The sequence below is a fragment of the Blennius ocellaris genome, assembly GCF_963422515.1.
Source record: "Blennius ocellaris genome assembly, chromosome: 7".
In the NCBI taxonomy this organism is placed as follows: Eukaryota; Metazoa; Chordata; class Actinopteri; order Blenniiformes; family Blenniidae; genus Blennius; species Blennius ocellaris.
The window spans coordinates 7,437,426-7,456,752 of record NC_137656.1 but is presented as its reverse complement, the minus strand read 5'-3'; the positions used below and the strand labels follow the sequence as shown (position 1 = coordinate 7,456,752).

The 19,327-nt window shown below is 41.5% G+C and overlaps 3 protein-coding genes across 4 annotated transcripts in view; 2 read left to right on the top strand and 1 right to left on the bottom strand.

The window, feature by feature from the left end:
• Positions 1-314: 314 nt before the first annotated feature.
• wsb2 (WD repeat and SOCS box containing 2) lies at positions 315-8,486 on the top strand. Its single transcript, XM_080500088.1, has 9 exons — positions 315-682; positions 839-1,007; positions 1,756-1,973; positions 2,057-2,188; positions 3,948-4,048; positions 5,638-5,834; positions 6,123-6,212; positions 6,840-6,956; positions 7,103-8,486. Exons 1-9 carry the CDS (start codon positions 643-645, stop codon positions 7,317-7,319), a joined length of 1,281 nt encoding a protein of 426 aa, XP_080356214.1. The 5' UTR covers positions 315-642; the 3' UTR covers positions 7,320-8,486.
• Positions 8,453-13,379, bottom strand: rfc5 (replication factor C (activator 1) 5). Its single transcript, XM_080500092.1, has 11 exons — positions 13,241-13,379; positions 12,647-12,711; positions 12,274-12,410; positions 12,115-12,194; positions 11,946-12,019; positions 11,458-11,617; positions 11,242-11,323; positions 10,226-10,355; positions 10,035-10,112; positions 9,840-9,894; positions 8,453-8,946 (listed from the first exon to the last, which is right to left on the bottom strand). The coding sequence occupies exons 1-11, from the start codon at positions 13,285-13,287 to the stop codon at positions 8,847-8,849; spliced, it is 1,008 nt and encodes a 335-aa protein (XP_080356218.1). The 5' UTR covers positions 13,288-13,379; the 3' UTR covers positions 8,453-8,846.
• A 2,142-nt stretch (positions 13,380-15,521) lies between these two features.
• Positions 15,522-19,327, top strand: part of ksr2 (kinase suppressor of ras 2) — a gene marked incomplete at both ends in the record, with an annotated part of 115,770 nt that continues 111,964 nt past the window's right edge. For both annotated transcript variants that reach the window (XM_080500086.1, XM_080500085.1), the window contains one exon: positions 15,522-15,695. In XM_080500086.1, the coding sequence (XP_080356212.1) occupies positions 15,522-15,695 (174 nt within the window). The remainder of the gene's footprint in view (positions 15,696-19,327) is intronic.

The window sequence follows — 19,327 nt, the reverse complement described above, 5'->3', positions numbered from 1 at the left end:
GTTCTGGATTAAACATGCTGGAAGGCCTGCACTGATTATTCTTATTGACTGCTGCCATATTTTATCATGGAAACGTGCTGGTTGCTATGGGAACGTCAAACCCCAAGATATAAATGAGGGCCTGGCAAACAGCTGCTCATTTGCATTAAAGGAGACTGCACTTAAACAATTTAACAATTTTAATGTTTTGGTGTTTTAGTCTAGAAAATGTTGAGGAAACAGAGTGAAGGGAGAATAAAATGTAAACTTGAATCATGAAACGGCAGTTGACAGCGGAGTTGCTATCAACATGAATTGGAACGTGCTTGTTGGGGGCGTGGCTAAACCTTACGTAATGCGAGAAAAAACGTAAGGACGTTGAGCAACGCTGCGTTCAATGGTCCAAAGTGAGTCAGAACACTGGAAGCCAGCCGGTGGGAAGGAGCGGCGCATTCGGTATCCGTCAACCGGGGGAGGAACAGCCCTTCCGCGAACGGGAAACAAGCACAACACTCGGTTTCCGAGCGACGCCCTGTCAACCGGAGAGCAGCAGCCCTCCGCGGACACCCCGCGGCCCCCCATCCCTCCTTCACTCGGATGACCGCCGCCGAGCACCAGCCTACCGAATCGGTCATCGAGCGGAGAATGTGAAGACGGGAAACGATGTGCTCCACGGAAAACAACGCGGAGCTGCAGCCCAAGTGTGAGTGGCGTATTTTGTAGTTGTTATTTCGCCGTGGGAACCCGGTGTGTTGGAGCTAGTCCTCCGAAGGGCTCGACCCGAACCGCGTCGCTGATTTCATGTCGTCTCCCCCATCCTCCTCTTCCTCCTCCTCTTCTTCATCTCCCTCCACTCCAGCGTCCGACTCGGCTCTGCTGCTGGAGCTGAAGACCAGGCGTCCTCCGTCCCTGGTGGACCGGGCGGGATGTGAGACCTGGAGCGTGGACTTCTCCCCGGACGGAGCGTGGTTCGCCTGGTCTATGGGACATGGGATCGTGTGGGTTGTCGCCTGGCCGCTCGATTCCGAGTAGGTTCACTTCACCTGCTTGGATTAAACGCCCCATGGGGCGTTCAGGGGAGCCTCGTACGCACCGACTCCAGTAATCCTGTAATCCTCCTGGGATACATTTACACACACTCGGATTCTCAAAGATATACAGAATATATATATATATATATATATATGTGTTATATGTTCAAAAATAGTACATGAGTGAAATTTACAGAATACATTTAGTTACACTGCCTCACTCTATACTCAACAATGCCTGATAACATATTTATATCAGTGTAAATGATGTAATTTAAAGGAACTTGTAAGTAAAGACTGAAATCCAAAAGTTTTCATGGGTACATAGAAAGATTAGGTTGGTTCTCTTTTTTTGCCATGGACCCAACCACATGTGCATTGTCAGTGTTTTTTTTTGTGTGTCTCAGAGGTGATTCATCTTATTATGTAATAAACTGGATGGAAAAGTTTCCTGATTTAGGTTTAAAAAAAAAGAAGAAAAGAATGAATGAAGCACATTCAATGCTGAGGAAATGTGTGTGGAGCTCAAGGAGTGTTCAATTCTAAAGTGTGTTTTTATAAAGTTGTCATTGGAAGAAGTATAACAACACAAAATCAAGCGGTAAACTAATTCAAACATTTCCAGCTGTGTCACTGGCTAGAAGTAGTTTGTAGTTTTCCAGTAACTCTTGAATGCAGCTTCACGCCGCCTACGTCCTGGACTTCTATGTTAATCTGCACACTCGCATTCTGCTCTTGCCCACAGAGACAACCAGAAAGGAGAGATCGACCGAGGGGACAAGAGCTTCAGTTGTGGTCACCCAGTGTGGGGGCTCGCCTTTGGACCCAGACCTCCAAAATCCGCTGCGGTGGCGAAGGCGGCAGCGGCACATCCAACTAAAGCATCGTCCAGAGGGCGCGGCGTCCTTCTCCTGGCCACCGGCCTGGAGAACGGAGTGATCAAAGTGTGGAACGTGTTCACAGGTGAGGCTCTTGCTCCTCATGAGAACTCTTCATGTGTTGATGATGAGGCTGATTTTTAAACGGCTCATGATATCCCCGGTCAGGTGATGCTATTTTGGATCTGCACGGCCATGAAGGCGTGGTGAGAGACCTCGTGTTCCCCCAGAACGGGACACTCACGCTCATATCATCCTCTCGTGATAAGACTTTGAGGATTTGGGACCTTGCTCATAAAGGTACGCACAGTTTTAAAGTATGAACTAATCAGTAGCCTTAACGTTATCATGAGTAGTGTGTGCAAACGCTCATTACTGATGTGACTTCAGTGTTTTCCTTGTACAAATACGCTGCAAAACATGCCGATTCATCAGCAAGTCCGCGGTTTACATTCAGGGTCGACTCCACTCACAGCTTGATTTGGCTTCTGCGATGAGATTTCGTAACGTTTCTCAAAGAGTTGCAGTACCTGCTACTGATTTACACATCAAGTGCACATGTTTCAGTCGAGCTGGTTTGCACAACTGCAGTCATGTTAACGAGGCTGGTTGGAATGTGAAAAGTCAGTGTCCTTGATTGCAGCTCGAGACTATTGGTTGCTGACAGCAATATATCACCAAACAACTCTCAAGGGCTTGTAAACAGATTTTTCACACTGTGCTGGTATTGAATGGGCCAAGCGTCTGCTTCCAGTGGCTTCATCACATCGTCCGCACGCACAAAGGAAGTGGTCCAAACCACCACAGAGATGACGCACGCTCTCTCATTTAGAGAAGTAATTACGACGGTTTGTTTATTGATGTTTGTAAGGAAAATCACACTTTATTTCAACTCTTCCATGTCTGCAATGTTTCTGCAACGCATGAGATGTTGGTAAATTACAGTTTGTTTACTTGAGGGTTTGCATCTTACAGACAAGAAACTTAAATTAAATATCTGCAATATAGTGAGATACGCACTATTAAATCCATATTTGGTACATTTGGTCATTGAATCTCACTCTTTGCTTTTTCAGAGGTCTGTGTTTTGCTTCAGTTAGCACAGTCATACATGGATGAAATGCATTTGAATAACAAGATCTGTTATTCCCAGACATGTACGCATGTCCACGAACTGAAGTCTAATAAATACGAATTTCAAAGATTTGATGTTGATTTATGTGCAATCGTCAAGCATTTTCATTCAAATTTCCTGCACATATTTAATTTTGGCAAATATTGTGGCACATTTAAGCACATTCAATTGGGTAGAATGAACCACGCTTATACGCCTCATAGTTGAGTGTTTTTATAGACTACAACCTACTTTTTAAGCCTCTGGAGCTCAAGAAGTTGGCAGTTTTGACCTCATTTTTTTTTTTTTTAAATATGAAGGGAATGCTGGATGATCTAACATTTTTCACATGATCTCCATATTTGGAACAATAATTATGCCAGCGTTATGTCCAGTGCTGGTTCTGGGGCAGTGCTGCTCCACATTTCTTATCAGACTTCTCACTTAAATCGAGGAGACATCTACAGCTGCGTCTCTATTTGTGGTGGTCTTGTCTGGTTTGTTTTGTGTCGACACTAGGATGGATTAAAAGATTGATTAATACTAAGCGACAGGACTTAAAATGGCAGTGCTGTGTGCTTGTTGTTGTCGTTGTGATATTTTTGCCATCAGAGAACTCAGAGCTTCTAAATCGTTTAAAGGAATTCTAACATCAACAAAGATCCATTAGACAGACAGGGCCGCTCTGAGCCCGTCTGGTCCTCCATGACACCTTCTGTGGGGACACCTTCTCCAGACACCTGAACGCCGCACAGAGAGGCTGGAGTTTGGATGTGGGCCATAGCTGCTCTTCATGGTTCAGAGAGCGGCGGTCAAAATCCTACAACTGCAGCACACTAACAGCGGCACTGAAAGTCTAAAAAAAAATAAAACCCCTGCAGAGACGCAAAGCTAGAGGACACTGGTTTACATATGTACGTGTGTGTGTGTGTGTGTGTGTTTCAGGGAAGAAGGTGCAGGTGCTCACTGGTCATAAAGACTGGATCAGCTCCTGCAGCGTGTCATCTGACTGCAGTATGATCGCGTCCGTGGGCAGATTTGACAGAGTGAGTTTGATTACTGCAGAGGTTGTGTTGCATAAAAAGCAATGCCCGAAGAGCTTGATGTTCATATAATCTGCGCACTCGATGTTTTGTTTTTTTCCCCTGCATACTTGTGTATAAAACCTTCCCTGACGAGTCCAAGAAGTCAAATTCCTCGCATTTTTCTGTTCTCATTAGTTTTCGTTCTAGATCGGACTGGGAAACTTAACAGTTTGTGAGCCACATGCAGCCTCCGTCCACATTTATTCCAACCTGGTAGCCACATAAGAAAATCATTGGTTTGACAGGTAATGGAAGGAAGAAAGTAATTTTAGTCACATGTAACCAGATATAAATTCTGATTACCCTTTACTGTATTACTAGTGTCGGCTGAAAATGTGTATTTATATCAATAGCCAAACTTTCACTTATTCTTGAGGTCGACACACTTGCCTTTTGTCCATGTCGATGACATGTTTGTGGTCCTCACAACGATGCGTGTTGCCCGTTCCATGCCATTGATTATTTAAACTGAAAAAACTTTGCACAATCCATCCAACCACTCCATTAAATACCTCTGCTGTACAAAGTTGATCTGAGTTAGGGTTGCTGAAATCTGAAGCCGATCCCCCTCGAACTTATTTCTTCTTGCTGTGATGCAACGGTGCTCACGATTACACCTCCATGCTTCCCTTCAACTTTCAGTCACTAACGTTACACTGATCATAAAGTTCCTCTGTCTTCATTCCTTCAATATTTTTAATGCTTACAGAGGTATCAAATGTTTTGAATACAATTTCGCTCCATCCTATATTAAGTTTTACTGTGTTTTAGGGAGAACATCACAATATGATGAAAGTGCAAAGCATTGAAATCAGCATACTTGAAAACATATATATGACCCTGCAAGTGATGCTGGGGTGGTGCCGATATTTTCCATACTTGCATATGTTATATTATCCATCTTGGGGATAGAGGGACACACACACTCCCCTTCACACCTCAGGGCAATTTGGAATCAATAGTTAACTTCAATCGTGCTTTGGAAACCAGAGGAACGAGGAAGCCCAGCACACACAGGGCAAAGGTGCAGCCATGTGACCCACTGACTTATGTTGTTGCATGTGTCACTTTCCAAAGGGCCCGCAGTGTGTTTTCTTAACGTAGCATAAATGCTGATAGATTGATAAATTTAAAGGCAGTCACATGTCTTCCACTTGGAGTTTAATGGTTAATAACGGGCAACTCAGCCACTTGTATCTTCTACAAAAGTGGTTTCTAAACTTCTTTTTTTTTTCCCCTTGAAGGTTCTGCACCTGATCTCTGATGTGTGATTGTCCAAACATTACAGTGAAACCAAACACTTGCAGAACCACCCTTTATTGTCAACATATCAAAGCAGGTTCCTTCAACATGGAAGCATAGCGCTCTTTCTCTCCAGAAAAACAACAAGTTGCGCAAGCAGACTTTTAAAGACCATTATCGCTCCGTTAATGATTAGTTGCATGTCTCAGATCGTCCTGTTGACACTGAGGCAGATTTTTTGCTGTAATCACACGAGAGTTTCTGTGGGAAGAGTCTTCAACCGTGCGTTGTGTTTCTCCTGTTATCAGATGGTGTGTTTGTGGAGCCTGCGGTCATACACCTTCATCAGGAATCTGACGGGAGGCACCCATAAGACCCTGTACCTCCTGTCCTCCTGCGATTTCTCCCCCGACGGGGCCGTGCTCGCCACGGCTGCTTTCAGCGGATCCAGCTGGTGGATCGACCTGTGGGATCCGTACACGGCAGAGAGGCTGGCCACTCTGGCGTAAGCTCACACTCTCAGTCTCAGACTTATCTGCCATGTCTCACTGAAACACTGTGGGGTGAAGGGATACTTTTACAAAGTTTCAAACTTGGATTCTCGTTGTTGCTACCTCCAGGGAGTGAGGTGAGGGTGTTATGATGATGTGAACCATAAACAAGCCACACTGTTACAATCTTTGTTGACATCTGACACGGAGGCTGAAACTATGTGCTGGTGCCGTGTTTCCCATGTGAACTCTGTTCGTATGAAGCACAAACCTTCACAATTCCTGCTTCCTTTTGTCCACAGTGACTACTTTGAAGATTATGGTCAGAACCAAATATCAGCAATACAGTTTTCTCCCGACGGCATGAACCTGACCATCGTGACTGATGACAGGTGGGTGGGTCAAGTTTTTTTCTGAATATCCAGAATGCCAGGAGAGGCCACGCTCCTGCTCCAGCTCCCTTTTATGGAAACAAACATTCCCTCTTGCTTTGTTTAAACCACTTTTATTGTCTGTTGAGGTTTAAAACAACATTTACTTAAGTATTATTGATAGGCTACTTCATGTAGCCACTTTAGGAGTTGGCAGTTGTTCAGACACAGAGTGCATTCTAATACTCTGCAGGATCAGATGAGCCACTGCAACATGCCCAACATCAAGCAGAAAAGAATGACGAGGTCAATTAAACTTCATGTTAATTCAGATAAATAGCAATTTTTAAAAAAACAACCTAAAAGTAATACTTTTCCATAATTTGTGTGTCATTTTCAGACATTTCCTTGAGCTCTTTTTTTTAGACCTAATATTTATCCCAGCAGCCATCCTTAATATATATTTGTGGATTATATGCCAGTTTTTTTTTTTTTTTTTACAGGTTTGACTTAAAATGCCCAAAAGAAATTTCCATCTTGATTTTAGTTTAATTACTCTTCTTTGTTTATTTTTACAAATTTTTTTCCCCAACATGTAATATTTCCCTTCTTCTGGCCTAATTTCATGAATGCTTGTGTCGTTTGCAGAGCACTGAGAATCTGGGAACCAGGAAAGCGAGGCATGGTGATGCAGACCAAGAGGGACCGAGAGTCCAATGGACTGTGTTGCAACTACCATCCACAGGGGGGCGTTGTTGCCACAGGGTAACGATTTAATTGCAATCATTCAATAGGGTGCAAATTCAGAAGATGTTTTGTAATGTTTAGGGCCTAATTTTACCGAACTGTTTGAAATGTATTCTTGGAGGTAGAGTTGTTTCTAACCCGTGTGTGTCGTTTCGTCCCGGCAGTACACGAGACGGCCACGTGAGGTTCTGGAAGGCGCCCCGGACGGTGCCCAGCCTTTGCCACCTGTGCCGCTCCATCCTGCGGGACTCGGTCTCCACCCACCAGATCGAGGCTCTGCCCCTCCCCAAGAGGATCCAGGAGTACCTGACCTACAGAAACATCCCAGAACGCCTCAGGACCTGCTGCTCCGACGACGAGGAAGAGGAGTGGGAAGGTTAAACAGCAATGTCCCGAAAAGAAACCACCAACAAAAAAACAGATCAAACTACTGACATCTCCTGAGTGATTGAAAAACACTTATCAGCCCCAAACTTCAAACCTCTGAGTGGTGAAGTTAGTAATTGTGGGAAAAATTGAGGGTGCTGGCAATCACTTTGAGACGTATCTCCTGTCTAAACATTCTTATAAAACCTCTTCCAGATCTCAATTCGATTGCATTTGTGTGTGTTAGGAAAACAAAACTAATCCACAGAGGCACTAAAAGGAAAAGAAAAAAAAACAACTTGAGCAAACCCCAAATACTGACACATTTTTAGTATTTTCAGGGCTTTTGTTTGCATTTGCAGGACTTGGTGGGGGACTTCCAGAGTAGATTGTAGGCAGATTCAACCACTGCGGCATCCCTTTTGCCGGAACGACGGCGAACCAGAAGTGAAGTCGTTTTATTGCTGCTTGCAGATTTAGAAACTTAAAAAGCTCACCGCTTCGGTTTACATGAGATTTCATACGTGGACGTCGGTCGCGCTCCGTTCATGTGTTCGACCAATCACTGTGTCCTGTGTTTGTCCACGTGGAGAAAAGGGAAAGAGCCGAGCCAGGAGAGGCCATACGTCTGAGACAAGAAGGTGTTGGAGGAAAAAGGTGTGAAGGTTTGATACTGGTCATGTGTAATTCATGGCAATTTGTCACCTTTCGCAAAAAACAACAACAATGCAGAATGATGTGCTAGTATAAGGGAAGAAGTTTCAAAAATCCCTCCTGATGCAGACGTGAGCCGCAGAGCTTCATTTCAGCTGCAAAATGGACCGTCTTAATGTTGTGGCTGGATCAGAAACTCATATCAATGCCTTTACTGCTTTCTTACCGACGTGCTCGCAGAAGCACGACTCTTGATGTAATCTACTTTAGATGCAACATTCCTTCCCCGAGGATTTCATTTATTGCACTATTGCTGTTAATAGGATGCATTAACTTAATGTTAACACAACTATCTGACTTGAATATCACTATTTTATATTAATTTATTGTGTAAATATCAGATACGTATGTATTTTTAATTCCTGTGTTTATCGTCCTAAAACTGCACATGCACTACCTACCGTGTCTATAATAGAAGATAACAGAAAGTGAACTTGTAATGGAAAGTTTTATTAAACATGTTTAAACAACACAAATGTGTACAAACTGTTCTGATTGCCAAAATTTCTATTTTTGAAGTCCATATTTTGACTGGGGGGTCTTTTTGGGTATTTTTTTATGCTGGCCTTCCACATCTTAGTGTGCGGGTGACTCAAATTGCTGTCAGCATTTGTTCCTGATGTGCTGTACTGCACGTGCAGTGTGGTGGGCAGTCAGGCAGTGGGCTTCTGTTTTCTTGTGAATTCAGATACGGACTATTCCGCAGAAGTGCAGGATTTCGCTCAAATATGCAGCTCTTCATGGCATCATCTCGTACACAAAGAAGAGAATCACAGCATCAGTCTCTGAAATGATTCCTAGTGTTGAACTTGCAGGAAACAAAGTGTCTTAAGAAGCCTCGCTGACCACGATGTCTCTCACTGCCTGGAAAGCAGCTACCATGGAGCTTAGCTGGATCTTCTCACTGGTTCCTGAAGCCAGGCGGTGTCTGAAAACACAAAATACAGCAAGACGTTTATTGACGAAGACGTGTGAATAGATTTATACCAAAGATCTGCAGCCTTCACGACCAAAACAGCCATTTTTACCAAATAAATTCATTTGTGGCAAGCTATATTTACCAAGACTGCAGTGTGTTGCATTTATGAAATGTATAAACAATAATTAATTCTGGTTTGAGCCATTTAACTGGTTTCAGCATGAGCTTCTGTTGTTGAAATGTTACGTGATGCATAAAATGGGTCACATTCAACAACTCAAAGTGATTTATTAAAATCAGATAAGGTTTATTTCTACTTGATTATGTTACAGGGAGTCACTAATGCATTGCAGACCCTGGTTTTATATTATCAACATGTATTTATTTGTAGAAAGATCTAGACCTTCTCAGTTTCCCCAGTTTTGATTTGAGTTAGTACGATTTTATCTACAATCACCAGAATCTATAGCTTCTTTTTTCTTTTTAAAGTGTGGACCGATGACCGCCCCACTTACACAGGCTATGAATTCCAATTTTTTGATAATTTTTGATATTGCATGCAGTCGTTTTCACTTGCAGTTAGTTATTTTATGGAACTTAAGACATTCCCATTATTAGATTTACAATACATTTTGCTATAGAATTTAAATAATTAAGCTACTTTTTTATATTCCCCCACCGAGATTTTGCATTAAAATTAAAGAGAAGGAAAAAAAAAATGATTGAGAAGTGGCCACATATTAAAAACAACCAGCCCTAATGTGACTCGTGACACCACTGTGTGGTGTAAATTGGTATTGCCACACTGGACTTGCAGGTGAGTCGAGAATGAGCTCCACATAAGATTCAGAATATTTTGTCTTTGTGTTTAAAGTCATTTAAAAAACAAAAAAGTGTCTTACTCAACATCAGCCAGCTTGATGAGGAGACTGATCCGTACAGCAGGAGGGAAATCCACTGGAGGAGACGGAAAGAAACAAAGTCACTGCATCACTTTACAAGCAAAAAATAATAATCCCAGCAAGACGTTTAGATCAACATCAGACAGGTTTTTATGATACACTGCAGAGACTTTTAACACGATATCTGCTCCTCACCTCTGTGCACGAGGAGGTGGATCTCAGTGAGGATGTCATGCAGAGCCAAACCCTTCAACGTCTTCAGCTGAAGGATTTCTGCCACAAACACGTTCAGGAACACAAACTGAACTTGCTGGTCTAGTTTAGCACGATCAAATCGACCCACGGGTTTGCGGATGCTGAAGGCAGCAACGCGAGGTGAAGGATACGTTTATACGCTGTGGTGAAGTCTTTGTTGAGGCACCAGTCGAGGATGTTGGCGATGTCTGAGCGCAGCGGGTGGCCCGTGCACGTGTACACTGCGTCCTCCGTCACCTTCCCGTACGCCATGCTGGTGCTCTGAAATCACACGATAAGTATTTCAGTGAAGTAAAACTTAACCCCCCCCAAATCATTTGAATCAAGCTTCCATTAAGACTTGAATAACATGAACTGAAATAGTATGTGCTTGTTTTGTTTTAGTCTTTGTGATCTAACTTGTAGACGTACTATGAAATGTATTTAATATTGTAGGATGCTGTTTTTTCAATTATGTTTTCACTCATTTAATACTAAAAAATACTTTTTAAGTTTTGATGTTAATAGTGGGAAATACCTAACAATTTAATGGAATGTTAATTAATTTAGATGTACCCGTTGACCAAAATGATCAACTTTAACAATAAAATTCGGGGAATTAAATCAAGTCTTGTACGAGGTGGAAATCAGACTTTTTTTTTTTTTGAGTTTTTGTTTTGTTATTCAGGTTACAACCAATACTATGCTACACAATCAATATTGATATTTGAAATGGGGCAGTCTACGCAGACAAGAATCTATTATTAATGTTGATGAGGTGAAACGACTGATCACTCCGAATTCAATCCAAGAGCAGTTTGATTCCGAAATTGTTCAAGAAGACATTTTTCTGATGAAATTATCTGCAGGAAAGCAGCCAGAGTCAGAGTGAGTGCACATATTTGACCTGCAGGTTGATAACCGACATTCACCCGAAACATGCTGGAAAAGTTAGTTTCACTATTTCTTTACTAAAATAAATTTAAATTTCTAATCAAAATTTCACTAATATGACTTTTTTCTTCCTTTATAAGACAGCTGAATGGAAATAGAAGCGCTCCCAACTTAGAACAGTAACAAAAATAACATTTACATAATGAAGTGTGTACTGTAAACATTTTCCCATTTTATTGTTTCATGACAGAATGTCATGAAACAATTCGTGTACCTGTAGTATGTTGAGCGTTCGTCTCATATCACCCGAAGATAAGGTCACGATGGCCTTCATTCCATCTGATGTCACGTCAATACTGCCACAGGGAAACATTTTCTTTCAAGTAACAGTCAGGCATCAATATATTGCTTTCAAACGGCCGCAAAACTACGTCAAGCGAGATTAAAAAAAGAAAAAAAAAAATCTGTGTGTGGGGGGATTTTTGGCCACCTCTCCTGCTGGATGACGTGCTCCAGCCGGGGGATCATCTGGTCCGGGGACAGCGGGCCGAAGCGGAACCTGGTGCAGCGGGACTGCAGGGCCGGGATGATCTTGGACAGGTAGTTACAGATGAGACAGAAACGAGTGTTTTCTGTGAACTTCTCGATCACTGGGATGGAAACGTGGAAGAAAGTGGAAGAGAATGAGAGAGGAATCAAGTGTGAGATAAACACAGCCCAACGAACTGTCTAAATTCACAAATACTGCACATACAGGAGTGAAATGTATGCTCCACAGTTGACCATAAACACAGCAGATGCTCCTAATTCTTCACTTTACCTCAATATTTTCTGTCCCCCCCCCCCCCCCCCCCCTTTTTTTTAAATAACCTTAAGGTTTACAAGCAGGCTGTGATTTCCCAATAGCCAAACTGTCTGGCTGCTCAGTGAGCCGTGTGGCTCACAGTGGGTGACACCCCGCACGAACAGATGGCTCACCTCGCCGCAATGCATTCTGGGCATCCTGGGTCATGGCATCAGCCTCGTCCAGTATCACCAACTTGAAGCCCTTCCTGGAGGACACATTAATACACACAAGTGTGTCAGTCCCTGTGATGTTATCCGCAGCGTTAATGATGACGGCGATGTGACGGGTGTACGGTCGTACTTGAAGATGGTCCTGGTGCTGGCGAAACTCAGGATGGGACCTCGCACCACATCGATACCTCGGTCGTCAGACGCATTCAACTAACAAAAGAGAATTCGATCAATTCACTAATTCCAACACCTTTAAATCCCAAATAAACCAAAGACTCTTCCTGTGTACCTCCAACACCATGGAGTTGAACTCTTTCTCCTTGTACAGCTGTCTGGCACAGGCCAGGATGGTGGAGGTTTTCCCTGTTCCCGGGGGGCCGTAGAACAGCAGATGGGGGAGTTTGTCCTCACTGATGAACCTTTGGACTGAAGAGTAGAGCAACATGAAATGTCAGCAAAGGAAATTTTCCTGCCGGCATAAATGTACATGATTAACTGCAAAGATTGAATACTTTTTAGTTTGCTGCTGCCTTTCAGTAATGTAATCAGTTGATGCTGCAGTGCAGCTTTAACTCTACCGATCCATTCACATTTAATTCATACTATTTTTGCTTTAATGTTTTATATAATTTTGTACATTTAAGGACAGTTTGCATACATACTGGTACTCAGGATATCTTTATGCGAGATCAGCTCATCAAGCGACTGCGGTCTGTATTTTTCAACCCTAAAACACAAAGAAGAAAAAAACATTATAATGAATACAAGCAGTTTCCATTTACATGCTACATGCTTGAGAGGCTCGAGCATCACTGGTGAACACAACGAAGCTCACTGATAATTTATCATTTCTAATCATAATTCAAGTGAGTCAGATAATATTTACGGATACACATATGTAAGATTAAGCACTTTGATCGTTAAACTTAACGTGTCAATTCGGCATGATCATTAATTGACAATAACTATCATACTGTCAATGTTATAGACATGTTACAGATGTTTGGTGCAGCTTTTCATACGAGCCAGTCGGTTAAAATAGCACCACCATGATAACTTACAGACTTCCCAGATATAACATGTGCAGACGGGTCACAATAATCAAATCAAGTATTTACAGTTAAGTGGAATATCAAGCGTGGATCGTAAACTGTCAGACGACACGAGTCTACAAACATGTTAGCTTGACTCGGTGGTCGATGTTAGCCGACTGACGATAACTCTAATCCGAGTTAAAATAACAACTTTCAGCTCACCAGGGGAGGTTTCTGCTCTGTAGCTGCACTTTACTTGTAGACGCCATGAGTTTCAGTTAAACGTGTGTTTAATCAGAGTTGAATACTTGAAGAGATTAAGTTCTTCCTTCTTCTGTTGATGGCTGTTTGCCGCGCTCGATGACCAAACGTGCGTCTGACGTCAGCACGTACAACCAATGACATGTGTTTATCAGCTTCGATGGGCGGGGTCAAGATGACGCTTTCCCACTGATACGGAGCAGGTTTAAAAACAAAAATCAAATTTTAAACCATATGTCGAAATCACAAGTACACGCAAGCATTTAATTGTATTCATTTCTGGCACACTGAGCATGAACTATTTAGACTTTTTAATCAATTTAGCAGGTGACTAACTATGCAAGACTAATCCAACAATTAAAGATACATGGTTATACATGGAATTCTAGATTATTCTTGAACACTTTTGTCCAAGTCACTTATTAAAGTCAACGTGAAAAAGGCTGCCTTCAAAGAAAAAAACAATAAAGACTTGAAGGTACAACGTTTTTCTCTCCTTAAATATTTAGAAAATAACTGAGAATAGGTAAATTCGGTTTTTATATATATTTTAATTTATGTGTGGATTCATCACCAAATCCAACCCAGCATGATGCTTTCACAGTTTTTATTTTGAATAATTGTATCATGCTTTTTATAGTAAACTCATCATCCCAAACTTGCATCTATTCTCTATACCAGGGTCCAGGTTTGGAGGACACTAGAACACTTAGCACATAAAGAAAATGCAGACTCCATGAAGACAGCTGCTGAGAATACCCCCACCTTGCAGCTTGTACAAAACTCTGCAAGTCTTCAGAAGCCAGCCTAGATGCTAGAATAACTCATCATGAACTATCAATGGAATATTTCATTTTCTGCCTTTAATCATCAAAAATTAGAACATGAATGTTAACTCAAGGTATAACTAAGTTTTGAATCATATCTGTATGGCTGTTTATTTCTAGTGTTGAACATTCATAAATACACAAATACTGCGTGCTAAACTTCGCAAGAAAAATGTGACTTAATATGTTTCTTAACTTCTAATAATCTACTCAATCCTGGGCTTGAACTATGGATACTTAGAGTTAGTTACAATAGAGCCAATACTGCACAGGTTTTAAGTAAAAAGAGAGCTGATATTCTGTTGATGTATTTTTTTTTTTACAGATGATGATTTCTTTCTATCATCATTCTATTCCAGATCTTAAAATTATGTTTGTACTGTTGAATGTCAGATTATTTCAGGCACAATTAGGCATGTTGTGTAAACTCTGAGAAGTCTATACGAATCTGTGCCTTTTGCTACAGTTATGAAACAAAATGTCTTATAAAACTATTCATGCCAACTTTGAGTGTATCTTGAGGGCAGATGGAAAGTTTTGTTGGAGATTAAAACATGCTCACCCTAATCTCATTTTAACTTTGCCTATCGCAGGTGCAATTTATGTTAGAGTCCACTGTGAGCGTGTGAACCTGAACTGTGACGATCTTTTTTGGTGGAAAGGTAAAAATAAATACCCCCCCCACCCCAACCCAACCACCCCCAGGCCTGGATATTGAAGCAGTGGCGCTGTAATCTCGCGAGAGCGGCCCCTCTCGGCGGTACTGTGCGCTGCGCTGCTGTTGCTGTGGGTTTGATTGACAGGAAACATGTCGGTGTGGTGGGAACAAACCGGGATGCAGCTGCTGCCAAGGGAGACGGGGAGTATCTGCATCCGATCCACACATCAGCACCTTTAAACAGAGAGGGGGGGGGTGGGGGGGGACAAAACAAAAACACCCCACCACCACCACCACCATCATCAGGCTTTCCCCCGATCCGTCTGTTTAGGATGCGCTGAACAGCTTCTCTCTATCTTTTTTCAGTTTTTTTTTTCTTCCCTTTTTTCTTTCTCCCTTTCCTCCATCTGAAACGAAGAGGTGTGGGGAGGGGGCTACCCAATGGATGCTGAGGCAAACGTGCTCGGTGTGTTGACATCGTGCTTGAATTAGCCTGCAGGAAAGCACCTGGATGAACCAGCAGGAACCAGGAGGACTGTTGTTGCAATGGAGTCGTCTCTGTCGCGGCTCCGAGCGCGTCTCTAAACCTCCGACTCCTCCGTTTCATGGCGCTCTGCGGGTCGCTCCGCTCCGTGGGCTTCTCCACGTTTCTTTTCTGAATCAATATTAACATTTTTTTTCTTCTTCTCCTTCTCTATTTTACCTTTTTTTTTTGAAGTGCAAAAGGGAAACAATAACGTCCACTGCTCGCAAAACTATGAACGAGGAGATGACCAAAAGCGAGGAGCAGCATCTTAGTTTGCAGAAAGCCTTGCAGCAGTGCGAGTTGGTGCAAAATATGATAGACATAAGCATTTCTAGTTTGGAGGGTTTACGGACCAAATGTGCCACATCCAACGACTTGACACAGAAAGAGATCCGCACGCTGGAGGTAAGCAGGACGCACATCTCCATCTACCGCTGCTGTTCATTTCTAGGCCACTGTGCAGATTCTTTTTTTTTTTTTTTTTTTTAATTGTTAATTTTAATTGCCCCGGTGTTAGACATACGTTTTTCAGTCGTCATGACATGATTGCAAAAAGAAAAGAAAAAAAAATGTTGGTGTCGGTGTGGTTTTTGTGCAGTGCAATAAATCAGAGAGGCCACGGGGCTGCAGTGGGGCTGCTGGAGACTTGCGCATTCTGCAGGTGGCGGGGAGAGAAAGGTGGCTCTTCTTACTCGCATCAGGATAGCAGCCGAGGCCTATAGGCAGCCCCGTGTTTACAATCCATTGCCGATGTGCCACAGCCTGCGCATCTGCTCCGGCAGCGCAGAATTCCGGGCCCCGGTGTTACGCAAGGCGCGCGCAGATTACTGAGATTGCTCCAAAATATCGTTATCCGTTAATTGGCCCGTAGGGTGTTCCCGCAAATTGGGTTACATAAGAGCCATCATATGTTTAAAAAAAAAAAAAAGTCTGTGTGTGTGTGTGTGTGTGTGTTTTGAGATGTCACACTGTCCACCTTTGAGATCATATAAATCTCGTCGGAAATAAAAAAAAAAAGAAGGAAAAACATCCCTGCTCCTCTTCCTCCTCCTCTCTTCAACCAGTGACAAGCTGTCACTGTACATAAAAATGCCATAAAGTGAGATAAGGTCACTGAAAACTCACAATTCGAGCCCTGCAGACTCGGCACAACGTTTAGGGCCTGTAAGACTCTTATGGTGAGATTTAAACAAATACCATTAAGTGTGATAAGGTCCCTATAAACTCACCATGTGAGTATATTTCTGTATGTGTGTGTGTGTTTGCGTGTGTGTACCATCAACACACTATTCAATATAATTGAGATCCGACTTGAAAATACCATAAAGTGAGTGCTCAGTCTGAAACTGCTTTAAAAAGTGTCAATACATGTTGTGTATTTATGATAAAAAGGCAGACATTTAATCTCAGAGAGATGAGAAGTATAATATACACCTAATATTTGCAGCGATTTGCAAAGGTTGTGGGTTTGAATCTGGGTTTGGCCTTTCTGTGCTTGGTTCGCATTTTTCTCTCTTTGCATGTGTGTGTTTTTCTCCATGTACTCCAGTTTCCTTCAAAAGTCCAGAAACATGCCTGCAACCTTAATTGATGTGCAAATATCAGTTTGCGTTTGTCATCCTATATTGGGCGGGGGGTCATGTTGGTCAACGCGAAGATTTTTCCAATCAGTATTGATCCATTCTCTCTGGAGCTGATCACAGCTGACTCCTGGACAGGTTGCCACAAATAGCTCGTGGTCATCACAGGTAATTCAGAGACATGAGTTCTCCTTAAAAAAAAAAGAAAGAAAGAAAAATGTCTTTGGTCAAACTGGGATCCCTGGAGACAACCAATGCAGTCACAGGATGAAGATGTAAACTCACAGACACAAAGTGTGGATGTTCGCAGTAGAATGTGACCGTTTCAACCACGACACCACCGTACGAAAGGACATCAAGCATCTTAACTCTGTTTTTAATCAAAGAAAGTCATGACTGAAATAGGACAAAAAAAAATTACTTTCTTCGTTCACTTTCTAAAACCAGTCTTTCTTTGTAGCTATAATTGGAAACGTTGACTTTGTCAGGTTAAAAACTGTCCCAGTTTACAAAGATTTTACAATTTACTAAAAACCTCACATTCATCAACTGGAGGCGTGTTCATGATAGAGCTGCATCTTAATAACTAAATAGAGTTTTAGTAATGTACACATCAAGGCAGCACATTAGAATCTGTTTCATTTTATTTTTTATGGTTACTTGTGTCATAGTGATGACTGATTTTTCTTGGCTAAATGAGGAAGCTAGCCTTTCATGCTACTTCAATAAAGAGCAGCTGTATTGTTTGGATTCTTGCATATAAAATAACCTTTCGGAACTATCGTTAATGAAACTTATACAACGAGTGTTATTCTTGAGTAAGACTGTTTACAGTTGTTCTCTATCTTTATCGCTTTTGTGGTGCAAAATTACATTTTCTTAAAGTGAAAGCCTAATTTTTGCTTGACACAACATTTCTTTATGAAAGGTAGTACAATATATTAATGTGCTTGGCTACCAGTGTGTTAGTTGGTTTAGCCGCCGCACATCTATAAAAGTCAGTACTCTTAAAATCTGAAGTATCATTTTTGATAGTTAATAGATTGAATCGTTTGGGCAAGAGAAGGAAACACAACGGTGTTTTGAAGGAACGTCTAAAGCAGTTCAGTCTCATTTAGACTCTTGTAAATTTGGTTATTATGGCTTGTATTCCATCAAACAACCCTGACATGACCTGACCTGACCTGACCTGAAGCATAAGTGATGAATTACAACAATATATTTGTGGCAAGCAGGCACACAAGTAAAAAGGTTAAATGATTCAAAAGAATGCTGAAAGTTATGTCATGTAAGTTCCTTTAAAAATATATATATGTATATATATAAATTTTCCCCCCAACTTTCCTATTGAAGAAATGGTCATGAGTGTATTGTGCACACTGCAGGTCCATCCCAAAAATGTGAATATAGTGAAAAATGTAATTATGCACATATTCAATTTCATAATATGTGATATTTACGGCACATCAGCTAATCAAGCCTTTTTGTTTTATTCTGTATAATTCTAGCTGAAAAGTCAAGGAAATCAAGAATGTAGTTAATAGAAAGACTAGAGTAGATCATAAGAGCAGAGGTGTTCTTTTTTTTCCACTAAAAGTGCTAATTTTCCCTTTAAATAAAATATGATATTCAAATTTTGTGAGAGGTACCTACATATATACAACCAAGCAGGTTTGAATAGAAACTACAGTATTTGTAAGAAAGTTCATAAGTTTTCATAGTTTGTCTTTATTTTTGAGTCTCATGAACCTAAAAAGTTGGACGAAGACGAAGCTGACAAAGGTATCTGAAATTTATACTTCAAGTTTAGACACATTTTTCCTTGAGTGCTTTTAACACAATATCTCAAGTTGTGCAATTTTCTCGTTTCACAAACAAAAACAATTCAATTGCTTTGATATCTTAGGAATATTTTTCTTCCAAAACTTGTTCAATCATCTTTATTTTGAGGCATCCAGCTCAACTTTTCAAATAGTTGAACACAGTTAATAGAGCACAATTGGACTGTGGATTTATCAACACCTACCACTTTAGATGGAATGAATGACTATATAATCCTTACATACTTTCACTGAAGGAAGTTCAGTATTTACTAAAATAGTCTTGCTCACTTATTCTGTAACAGCCTGTTTTGAGCAATATAAGAATCACTTTAACACTGAGCACTCTTTATTGTTTAGAGTTACACAAAAAGTCACATTTCGTCCCTCTTCTGAACTTTGTTTCATCACTGTGGACACGCTGATGGTCTCATATCAGCCGCGGTTAAACAAAGATAACCAATTTATGTTTATATCTTGTCACATCTGGCAGGGTTTGGCACGTGTACTTCTCATCTCCATGACTCTCAGACAGTTTTTGATGGCTTGTAAATTCAATAATTATCTGAAAATACAGAAATGAAGCTTTGTGTCTATACACTAGTCATCACAGCTTCGTCCTGGGCTTCTGCAGTGT